At 39.1% G+C, this 12544-nt stretch overlaps 1 protein-coding gene across 1 annotated transcript in view; it reads right to left on the bottom strand.

Moving 5' to 3' along the window:
* The window catches only part of LOC122550600 (NADP-dependent malic enzyme, mitochondrial-like), a 54312-nt gene that overhangs the window by 12863 nt on the left and 28905 nt on the right, over window positions 1–12544 (bottom strand). Inside the window, exons 4-6 of the mRNA XM_087988036.1 lie at window positions 10273–10378; window positions 5124–5266; window positions 2701–2874 (exon numbers count right to left, since the gene is read on the bottom strand). Coding sequence (XP_087844162.1) covers window positions 2701–2874; window positions 5124–5266; window positions 10273–10378 — 423 coding nt within the window. The remainder of the gene's footprint in view (window positions 1–2700; window positions 2875–5123; window positions 5267–10272; window positions 10379–12544) is intronic.

Here is a 12544-nt window from a genome sequence, read left to right as displayed (position 1 = left end):
CTTTGCTAGCCTGTATGTCGGTGAGCTGGAAAGTGAGACTTGAGGGGCCCCTTGTTTAGGTACCTTTGGTAATCCAGAGAAACAGGGTGTGTTGGACTCTTTTGGTTATATTCCCAGGAATTCCTCAACATCAAAGACACCAAGGTAGAGGACGATGAAGTCATGGTTTCCTTCGCGTGAAGGCCCTATTCACATCAATAAACATCACCCTGGCCAAAGAAACACTGGCCTCACTGCTAGACAAACCAAGAACATAAACACCTGACAGCACCAAATCATCAGCAAGGGAAACATCCTCAAACTACTAGGTCTGTGCCTAGGAACCCACTTCACCTTTAACGATAAGATCTACAAACAAATCAACAAAACACCTATGGGATAACCAATATCAGGACTGATAGCAGAAGCAGTTATGAAGAGGTTCGAACGAACAGCCCTTTCCACGAACCAGCTCAAACTTTGGTCCACTATGAGGATGATACTTCTGTCATCATGAAACTAGAAGAAACCCACAAGCACAGAAACAACATCTTTACTGGTATAAAATTCACCGAAGAGGAAGGAAACAATAACTGACTCCCCTTCCTAGATGTCACAGTAAAACAGAAAGCCATTGGAGAGCTGAAGATTAGCGTTGACAGGAAAGCTACACACACTGACCAGATACTCAACTACAGCAGCAACCATTCCAACGCTCTCAAACGGAGCTGCATCAGGACATTATTTAAACGGATCACAATATACTGCAGGACCCAGGAACTGAGAAGCCAAGGGAAAAAGAAACACCTATATAATGTATTTAAGAACAACAGTTACCCAATAAGCGCAGTCCACAGATTCCTGTACAACAGAATGTACAGGAAGACATAACATGCCTAGAGACTCTAGCCACCCTACCATACAAAAACATTTCAGAGATAATGACCAGACTACACTGGCCCCTAGACATCATGGTGGCTCACAAACCTACCACCACACTGAAACAGCTCCTGATGAATTTAAAGGATGCCGTACCCACATCCAGCAGAACAAACGTCATATACAAAATACCCTGCAAGGAATGCAACAAATGTTACATTGGATAGATGGACAGGAAACTAGCCACCATGATACATAAGCACCAGAAGACATGACCAACTATCACAGTATCCATACACACAGACGAAGAGGGACACCAGTTCAACTTGGACAATACAACTATTCTGGGACATGACAAACAAAGACACGCATGGGCATTCCCAGAGGCCTGGCATTCAAATCAGAACTCCATTAACAAATATATAGATTTAGACCCCATTTATCAATCTCTCAGAAACAGAACCAATCTCTCAGAAACAGAACCAGAAATGATATCATCTACTGCAACAAACCAAGACACATAAATAGCAAGTGGGACAGAACACCAACATTTTACTGGTGACTCACTGGTGACCAAAGTTTGTGAGAAGATTTGTAGCTCGGGCGCTTGTTGTGGTTCTGTTCGCCGAGCTGGGAATTTGTGTTGCAGACGTTTCGTCCCCTGTCTAGAGGACATCCTCAGTGCTTGGGAGCCTCCTGTGAAGCACTTCTGTGTTGTTTCCTCCAGCATTTATGGTGACGTTACCTAGAATGATGATGAAGCAAACCCACCAGCTCAACGAGCAAACTTACAACCTGATTCACAACCGGAGCTACAAATCTTCTCAAAAATCTGTTACACAGTTGCAGTTATTATCATATTTACAATGGCCCAACTCCCAAGAATGCAAAAGGACATAGATTATGCCTGTCAACGAACATTTTGCACTTGTAATACAGTGTCAGAAATGCAAACATCATCTTCATTCTTTCAGCAGCTCGTGTGCTTCAAAGTAATATGTATAATAATACAATTATATAACATCTACATGCACTATGCGTGGGGTTGAAGCATGGATCGGTCATCCTACATACTAACTTGTGAATAACATAATTTTGTTTTCTCCACAAATAAGTACCAATCTACTTCTTTTTAAATGAAGTGGATTGTGCAATAATGAAAATTAGAAACTTCTTAATCACTACACTTGCATTCCAGTAGGAAAAATACCTGAAAGAAATTGAGACTGTAGTATTCATCTTCCTGACAGCTAATGAGGTCCAGCAAGTCAGAAGTATAAGGTACTGGTCATTCAGCTGTAACATGGGTTTTGTCAATGTGAATTCGTTGTTACGCAATTGATGAATTGGTGACACTGTTTCTAAAGCACGAGCTTTTGAAACTGGTGTTGACTATAATGCGATTACATCACCAACACTTTAAGCACTGTTTCTAAAGCTCGATTTTTCTATAATGGTGGGGTTGCACAACAAAGCAACAATAGCATTATAGAAGAACTACTTGTACAGGAAAATGTTTGACCCATCTGAAGGGACTACACTAATGCAACTTATGCTTTTTCTTGCCATAATGTTTTAATTAAAAGGTAAGATAGCCAAAAACTTGTATATGAAGGTCCTGCCTTCCCAACCTGGCTCCTTACTGAACAGTGTGACCCTCAGGTTAAACTCACTACCAGTTGTCTCTCTAATGAGAGCGCAGCCGTATCCTATGGCCCTCAGACTTTTATAGTCATACTTACAAAAATGTATATTAGTTACTCAGCCAACAAATTAAAAGAAACAAAAACTAATTTAACATTTTGCAACAATTCAACAAACTGTGAGTGTACTGATGCAAACCTCAGCGGAAATTAGGAATATGTCATCGTCCATGTGCCTTGCTCCACATGCGATAACTCCGAGTGCAACACCGGGAAAAACGTAGGCATTGTTACCCTGACCTGGGTAAAAGGTACGACCATCAGCCAGGGTTACAGGATCAAATGGACTGCCACTGGCAAATATTCCACGGCCCTGCAGATAATCAAATCTCAATGAATATATGAATTACTAAAGAGAAAGAAATTCACAATATTCTTCTTATGCATTTTTGCCACATTATATTGTGCATGTAAAACAATACAACAGATGCATTATTAATAAAATATTTGTAACAATGTAGACTGTTAAGCATTAGCAATAGGTAATCTCTCTGAATAGAAAATTAAACATTCTTATACCCTGATTCAATTATTCATTATAACCTTACTATTGATATAGAGTCATACAACATGGAAACAGACCCTTTGGTCCATCATGTCCATGCCGACCAAGTTTTCCAATCTAAACTAGCCCCACCTGCCTGCATTTGGCCCATATACCTCTAAGCCTTTCCTATTCATGTGCCTGTTCAAATGTATTTTAAATGTTATAACTATACCTGTATCTATCACCTCTGGCAGTTCATTCCACATACGAACCATATTGTGTGTGAAAAAGTTGCCCCTCAGGTCCATTTTAAATCTTTCCCCTCTCACCTTAAAAATATGCCTCTAGCTTTGAACTCCAGCGCTCTGTGGAAAAGACCTATGCTATTCACCTGATTTACCCCCCTCAAGACTTTATAAACCTCTATAAGGTTACTTCTCAACCTCCTATACTCCATTGAAAAACGTCCCAGCCTATCCAGCTTCTCTTTATAACCCAAATCCTCCAGTCCCATCAGTTTCTTTGAAATGTTTTTTTTATCCTCTCCAATTTAATAACATCCTCCCGACATCAGGGCAACTGGAACTGTACACAGTGGGTATAAATGAATTGAGTAAGATCAGAACAGAAACTGTGGGCTAAACTTCTCTGGTTCACTGAGGTTTGGATAAGATGTGAGGAAGCTGGACAGAAGTCCAAAGTATTCCTATCGCCTTGGCATATTGCCAGTGAAGAGAAACCTGGTATCAAGACCGCCTGAATTGCGCAACTTCAGTGGCCAATAAAATGGCCACATTCTGCTCCCATAAGCACTTAGCCCACGTTGAGAGAGCCCAGCAGACTTTCAACAGACTGCCAGATAAGCCTCTGCAATCTCCCAGTGGGTTCCAAGAAAAAGAGTCCCTCATCAGTGGTGCTTCATGATTCAAGGAGAGCCTCCAGTAGCAGTCCATACACACACTTCTTATACTGATTGCTGGAAGCATATCTGCCTGGTCCAGCTTCTCCCAACCAAATTCACCTCACTTCATCAGAGTCCCTTTCATTGAAGTTGCCTCTTAGCAGAGATGCTGTTGTGAATGTTGGTTCTCTGCTTGGGTCATGAGCATTTGAGGACATGACAGCATCTCAATTGGCTCGCATGGCAAAATGCTGCCCCAGCACTTGCTGCCAACTGGAAAGGGATTGCTTTCCACTTACAGATCTAATTGTAGGACTTCAATATTCTCTGTAAACATCAATAGCATATTTCATGAAATTATCTTATTTGAGATTGTACAAGAAATTAGTTGTTTATTAGATTTATGAATAAGAGAGTGACAACACCAATATTTGATATTCAGACTATTTGGAGCTATTGTTTGAAGGATTCTCAAAGAATTTAGAGAAGTGAAGTTCACTTGAGTGGATATCCACAAATGTTTAAAGTTTTTGGCCCAGATTTTCCAATAACCGAGGAACAGATTTGACTGATTGTCAGTGATTTATCAGGGCAGAATTCAGAGTCTGACTTGTTTCTAATGCATCCATCACCAGCAAGTAGGGAGAAATCCACTCAGTGCAGGAGTAGCTTTGCAGGCCAAGACACATCCCTTTGTTACTTAAAGGTTTCAAGATAACATTCTGGGCCAGGGTTATCAAATCAGGTTGCATTAAGAGATTTAATGTGTGTTGGATACTAAGATGGTGATGTCTTAAGAGGAGTGTGAATCAGCGATAAGTGAGGGGTTCCGTTCCATAGGTGTCTAAGAGTTACAGCAGCTTTTCCTGGGTAGCCATTCAGTTCAAGTAAATTGAAACTCTCCAAATTCTCCAACTTTAAGGCATTTTTTCCAGAGGGTTCCAGACTTAGAAAAATTGTCCATCAGAATTTTCAACTTCCTAGCCAATTCCCTCAGAGTCAGCTGTGTCGGGATTTCTTCATGGTCCCAATATGCAACTCCAGTCCACTCTGGCCCAGAATTTCCAATGCCAGAATCATTTCTGCAATGTACCCTACATTATTGGTATAAAACTGGTATTTAAATAAGTTGAGAACTTGGCTAGATATAGCTAATATACTGTAGATTTCTTACTTCTGTCAGATGATAACACTCCTCTGCTGTACACTCTGATTTGCTGGTAGGATTACTCAAAGCAAAAATAATTGGATGTTTATTAAATGAAGCCATATCCTTTAATATTTTCTCTGTAAATGCTCCTGCAATGGCTGCTACTCCTGGGAAAATACAAAGAAAGAATAATGTGCCTATTTAACTTAAGATGTGTTGACATTAAAGCATTTGAAGATTTGAACACTTACATCTTGTGTGTCTCATTTCAGTTTGTATAATTACAACAATGCTATTTGGCACTTTTCCAAGATCAGAAACTAAAAAGAGAAGGGAGCAAAATGGCATCTTTCATCTAACAATTAATATGAAAGGGTTTAAAACCTTTCTTCTTTTCACAAAAAGAAATTTGTAATAACTGTTTGAAGACTAGTGCAGCATTTTAATACAATGGCTGCAAACATTAACTGTGCATCTAAAGAATAACTATCTCTTGAGGATATTAAGGGACATTTTTCTGTATGACTAGATGAGTTACAAATCTTGAAAATCAGTTCAAGTGTAATTTCAGAATTATTTTAATCTTCCTTCAGCTGTAAAGAGATGCCAATGACTGCAGCAGAGGAACCATAAAAAGAAAAAGACCAAGAGTTGAAATCTAAAATGACAGTTTTTGTCAATTTCAAAAGGGTTTAAAATGGCTATAACAACTAAGCCAGACTGCTTGATGTGGGAACTGGCCAAGGTACAGAAACTTCTTCCTATTCACCCATCAAATTCTACATGACAAACCATTGGTAAGCATGAAAGGCCTGGACAGGAGGCAACTCATATCTCCAAAGGCTCCATTATGTCCTTGAGTCACAAGCACTGCAGTTATAGTGGGGCCATGCGTCCAACACAAGCCTCACCAGTGTTTGCACAGCCTCTCATTTAACTGGGACAAGTGACTGCAAGCATCACTACATCCACATAAACCAGTGGCTGCTCTTTCAACCATGGAAGATGGTGGAGCTTCCATCTGTAATTCTGACTTCCTTATCACTGAGTAAGGCAGCTAACATACAATTGTGAAAAATAATCCCAGTGTTGGAAGTTCGGATAATTTGCCTGACCTGGTGTGTACTTGTGGTGCACATTCCTTTTGTATACTACCAACAATAGAGTGGAATTCACCGGTACTGTTGATTTGAACTTGAGTGTGGGAAAATAGGAACAGAAGGAGGTTACTCAGTCCATTAGGCCTGTCCTGCCATTCAATACGATCATGGCTGATCAAACACTGAAGGACTGCAAACACTCCAGGACTTCAAAGTAATTTATACCTTAACTACTCATGAACTGCCACATGGGGCAATGCCATTATTTCAGAATTTAATAACTGAGGGTGCAGAAACATAAAAATGTGGAATTTCTGCCAATTCCAGCTCCTTCCCATATTTAAGGAGACCAACAAAATGGGATCATGAAATACTTGGTGTAAAACAAAAGCTATGAAACCTTGAGAGAACCTTACTAACTCTATGTATTTCCACCTATGTATTATTGCTCTACTTCATCTCTGACTCTGTTATTTGATGCTCATTCATGTATTATCATCCTGAGACTTGACTGCACACTCTCACATTCTATTCTCTGCAACGCTGATATTATGAGCTGTCCAAGTCCTTCGCTTCACCAAATCATAATTTAAAGTGAAAGGCAGGAGGTAACGTGGGGATTCAAGAAAAAGTGTTTTCATCCAGATGGTGGTGGGGTCATGGAATGCACTGGCTAGGATGGTGGTTCAGGCTGGAAATCGCACAACATTTTAAAAGTATTTGGATGAGCACTTAAATTGTCATGCAAGGTTATGGGCTCAGTATGGGAAAGTGGGACTTGTGTAGGAATAGTTTTTTTTTTGCAGTGCAGACACAATGGGCCAATGGGCCTTTTCTTACTGTATGACTTTACGACCCTATGAAGTTCCAATCAATTACCGTTCTTTTGCTCACTGACCTGCATTGACTCTCAGCCAAGGAATTATATATTTTAAAATTTTCATCTTAGTTTTTAAATCCTCCCAACGCTCCAAACAAAAAACGGAGAACTGCAAATGTTCGGAATCAGAAACAAAAACAAAAAATTACTTGAAAAGCTCAGCAGGTCTGGTAGTATCTGTACAGAAAGTTCTGAAGGAGGGTCATTGAGCCATAATGTTCACTCTGTTTTCTCTCCACCGATGCTGCCAGACCTGCTAAATGTTTCCAGCAATTTTTTGTATTTGTCTCTGTATACTCTTACAACTCCACAGCCTTTCAAGATATCTGGGCTCAACTAATTCTCGTCTTTTGAGGATCATTACTGCATCTTCACTGCCTAAGCCTGAAGGTTGGGAATTCTCTTGAGCTCTCATTCTTCCTCTTAAGAGGCTCCTGAAAAGCTACTACTCAAACTAAGCTTTTGGCCATCTAGCGTAATATCTTCTTAAGTCGCTTGGTATCTAATTTTGTTTAGAACAATCTGTATAACACCTTGGGAATGTTTTATCCCTTTACAGCACATTATAAATACAAGTATTTTTGTGTCAGTTTCTAAAATAGCTTCCCTTCCTTTACTGTCCTCAGATGACCCAGAAATTGTTCCTGTTGAGTAACAAAATTGTGCAAATACATTCTCCATGTTTCTTCACTATCAGCTTTCAATTTCTCTATAGAAACATGGAAATTTGAATCTGGTAATATTAGTTAAGTTATAATTTCAAATTTTCTTTCGTCCACTTTTTCAAGAGCCATAAGTAACAGTCTGGCTAAGCAAGTCTAATATTGCAGGAAGGGAAAAAATGACAGAAAACATAGGAAGGTTGTTGCCAATGTTGTAAAATGTTTGAACAAAGGAAATGCGCTAGTAAATCCAGCTGTGACTAAGAGCATACAATGGGAGAACAGAAATGACCAGGAAAGTGCAGAAACTAATAGAGTGGAAGGTGGAGTTAAAAAAAAAACCTGCATGGCATGCCAAGATTGGGTGGGCTTTTACTACCTGGGCTATATTTCCTTAAAATTAAAACAAAGATGACTGAAAAAAAAAATACTTATTTGGCGAAAAAAAAAGACACCTTTTACTTGTGTGCAATTCTGGTCTGCCTCCTATAGAAAGGATCCTATGAAACTTGAAAGGGTTCAGAAAAGATTTACAAGGATGTTGCCAGGGTTGGCAGGTTTGAGTTATAGGGAGAGGCTGAATAGGCTAGGGACATGGATAGGGTAACTAGACAAGGTCTTTTCCCTGGGGAGGGTCCAGAAAGGTCCAGAACAAGACTGCATTGGTTTAGAATGAGGGGATAAAGATTTAAAAATGACCTAAGGGGCAACTTTTTCACGCAGAGGGTGGTGCATCTATAGAATGAATAGCCAGAGGAAGTGGTAGAGGCTGGTACAATTCCAACATTTAAAAATCACCTGAACACTATGGGCAATTTAGCATGCCTAATCCACCTAACTGGCACAATTTTGGACAGTGGGATGAAACCGGAGCACCTAGTAGAAAGCCATGCAGACATGGGGACAACATACAAACTCCACACAGCCCAAAGCTGGAATCGAAGCAGTCCCTGACGCTGTAAGGCAGCAGTGGTAACCACTGAGCCACTGTACCACCCTAATAATGAATTTATACCTTTTTGGTGCTTTATACTCTGTTCTAATAATTGCCCATAACTAAAACAATGTAAAGAATTCTTAATCCCTGTTTTAGATGTGTTCTAATCAAACTGTTCAGAGAAGTTATTACACACCTCCAGAGCAGGTGGGACTCGAGCCCAGGTCTCCTGGCTCACAGGTACCTCTGCACCATATGTGCCAGCAATACTATTTATAATAGTGGAAAGAACAGGCACACCTGCAGGCTGCGGTTACAATCTGTTCATTTGTAGTAAATATATGGATACTGTGTAGCACAGCCAAATGTAATCAACAGTGAGAGCTATAGAAGTATATCAAAAATAAGAGAACACTGTCCTTACCAACCCTCATCATCATATTTTTTTTCAACTAAATACTTCATTACTAAGTTTTTAGTATGTCACTGGACAATGCCAATGTGATATTGAAAATATAAGCAGCTGCATCCTTTAACCCTGTACCTTGATGCAAATCTGTACGGTAATCTTATAATAATTGGACTCTACAAGTTTCTCTGATTTGGGCATCTGAAATCAGATCTCTTAAAAATAACAAAAACTTACAGAAGACAGTACATCTAAAGATAATCCTAAATGACATTTTATATTGCAAAATAACTTGAACACTGTTAAAAACTGAAACAATTTCCATCTTGTACTCATCAGAACTACCATAAGGATGCTAAACTTCAAATGATTTCAACAAGTTACATTGCAGGAGAAAAAGGTGCAGGTTGCATATCATGGGGAAAACAACAGGGAACATAGGCTTCTGAGTAAGAAAAAAAAATGCAATCCTCAACATATTTGTTTTATTTACAAAGAACAGATCGCTGTGTGCAAATACATGTCACATCTAACAACTGTAAATAATTATCTTAAATTGGTTGCTAGTGTGGCAATTGTTCAGCAATTACTGTTCAAGAGCAGAATCAGCTGACTTCCACTTTTCTCGTGACATAGGAATGCCCCAGACCAGGTCATGTGTCCTTTATCAAGTGAGTCACATTTTCCACTAAGACAGTAACCTCAATAATAATATTGCATCATTTATTTGACCGAACATCAAGTTATTTGTTTATTTGACTGATTTATTTGATAAAACATCAAGTTATTAAAAATGTGAACTGACTGGAGAAGAATGGCAGAGAACAAGACTACAGGGTACAGGACTGGTTAGAGCCTGAAGGTTGACTTTGTGTTGTGGACTCAAGTACCAGGAAATACATTGAACATTTTCAATTTGATATCATTAGCAGCATTACCCTAAACTGCAAGTAGTAAGAAACTTTATTTTCTGGTGTTTTGAGTCTAGATGCAAAAACAAAACTCCAATTAAATTAAATTTCAGGATTTAGCAAGTCATTTTATTTTATAAACAAAAAAAAGTGGAGTCTTTAATGCTACAATTTAAGACATATTAATACTTATTCCTTATCCATGGCAGCTCAGTGTCACAACCTTACATTAAAGTTCAGTGTGAACAAGTGTAATATTCATTCTTTAACGTACCAATTAAAGCTGTTGGTTTTATTTTCCGAACAACTTCTTCCAGGCTTCTTATTGGCTCATGATCCTGAGCAAATACCTGCTTTTCATGGGTCAGATGAGTTCTTCCCTGCACAAGACAAGAATGGAGAATACACAATAAAAATAGTAATGATTTTATACATGTTGCACTTCCACTTCATATGTGACAAAACCTGCACCTCATGGATTGGTCTCTCTAGCCATCAGCAACAGAGAACCCTAGGAAACCATGCATTCCCAAACGGATTTGCTTTGCTGCATTTCCATCATCATCATTGTACCTGATGGAAGGGTATTGTCATTGTACCTCGATGGAAGGGTATTGACAATGAGGCAGGCAGCAGATCAAATTTCACACCATTGTTTCTTTCACAAGAATTTTAAAAAATTAGACTAAATTCAAACTATCAAATCAAGAGCAGTGCTACAAGATTAGATCTGAATAAACAATATTTGGTTCAACATATTTGCTTTTACATAGAGCATGGTGTTGCCATTTCTAACAAACAGCACTTGCATACCTTGAAAACTGTTTCAAATTATTTTACAATGGTGTGAGGGGCAAAGAATAAGGAAATAATTCCTTGACAGGGTGTGGGGAGGAAGAGGGTCATGGGAAAGGGTTGCTGGGTGCAAAGGGAGAATAGCGAATGGCAAATTTACTTCCTTAGCTAGTCATTTAAAGGTTGGTTCTCAAATGGATACAGAGATTGAAGAGGATTGAAAAGGAAATTCTGGAAATAGGATTCTTCGACAACATGAAACCTTGATGTCAATGACAGGGTAAGGGAAATGGATGCACAAGGGGGTTGAAGTCAAAAGACAAATGGGTTTGGTGTGGTTTTAGGATGGGATGGGCGAATGTAGTTGGGTAATGTAGTTGAGATCTGGAGACAGAAAATGGCAAATGTCTTACAGATTTATAAATAAGAATGAGAATCTTACATGTGAGGCACGAAGACGACTTGAAGCCAATGAAGGTCAAGTGAGAGTTGATGTGATGGGCAAGTGTAACTTGTGGATGAAGGAAAGCCAAGTAGAAGGCAACAACACCAGCTTATATTTATAAAACAATTTTAGTACAATGAAATGTTCCAAGGTGCTTAACAAGCATAAGATAAAACACAACACCAAGAAATATAAAGTCAGACAACTAAAAAATTAGTCAAAACAAGTTTTAACAAGTATCTTAAAGGATGGAATTGTGGTGGAGGCAAAGGGAGGATATTTCACAACATGGCACTCAGGCAATTGAAGCCACAAGAGGTAAAGCAATTATAACTAGAAAGAGACCAGAGTTAAAGGAATGCCAATATTTCAGAGGGTTGTGGAACTGAAGGAGATTACAGAAATAATGTTGAGATAAGGCCACCAAGGGAACTAAAAACAATAATGGGCATCTTAAAGTCAAGATATTACTTGACTGAAAGCGAATGTATATCAGTAAGCAGAGGGGTGGGAGATAAGGGAACAGGATTTGCTGCCAGTTGAGACATGGCCTGCTGAGTTGTGGATGACTTGAAATGGTATGAGCTTGAAATGGTCAAGAGACAATGGAAAAGACAAATTATCGAGAATAGTTTCAGCAGCAGATGAGCAGAGGTAAAGATGTAAGAATTCACGGCATCAAGACAGGAATTAAATTAAAACACTTCTCTTCATGATGTGGACGTTGCTGAAAAGGTCAGCATCTATTGTCCATTGCGAATTGTCTTTGAGTTGATGGATGAATTATCTTCTTGAACTGTTGCAGTCCATGCGAAGTGCATATACACCCCCAGTGCTGGCAGCAATTTAAGACAATAAGACATAAGAGAAGTGCATCATTTGACCTATTAAGTGTGCTCCACTATTCAATGAGATCATGGCTGACCTGATAGCCTTCTACTCCACTTTCTTGTCTTTTTCCCATAATCCTCAATCCTCTTACTGAGTAAAAATCTCAGCTTTGAATATAGTTAATGATCAAGTACCTATAGATCTCTGAGGAAAGGTTCCACAGATTCATTGTACTCTGAGACGACGTTCTTACCAACCTTACCAAATGACAACCCCTTGTTCTGAGTTTCCCAAAAGGAAAATAACCTCTCCATATCTACCCTGTTAAGTGCCATAGTTTCAACAACGTTGTGTCGCCTTCTTCTAAATGCTAATGAGTAAAGACCCAACCTATTTAACCTCTCCCCATGAAACAGTACCTCCATACCTAGAATCAACTTTGTGAACCTTCCCTGGACTGCTTCCAATGCCAGAG

Source organism: Chiloscyllium plagiosum, unplaced genomic scaffold, assembly GCF_037043375.1.
Source record: "Chiloscyllium plagiosum isolate Xiang-an unplaced genomic scaffold, Cpla_swu_hap1 HiC_scaffold_6, whole genome shotgun sequence".
Classification (NCBI taxonomy): Eukaryota; Metazoa; Chordata; class Chondrichthyes; order Orectolobiformes; family Hemiscylliidae; genus Chiloscyllium; species Chiloscyllium plagiosum.
Note: the sequence above shows the minus strand (reverse complement) of the source record. Positions and strands in the feature narration are given on the sequence as shown.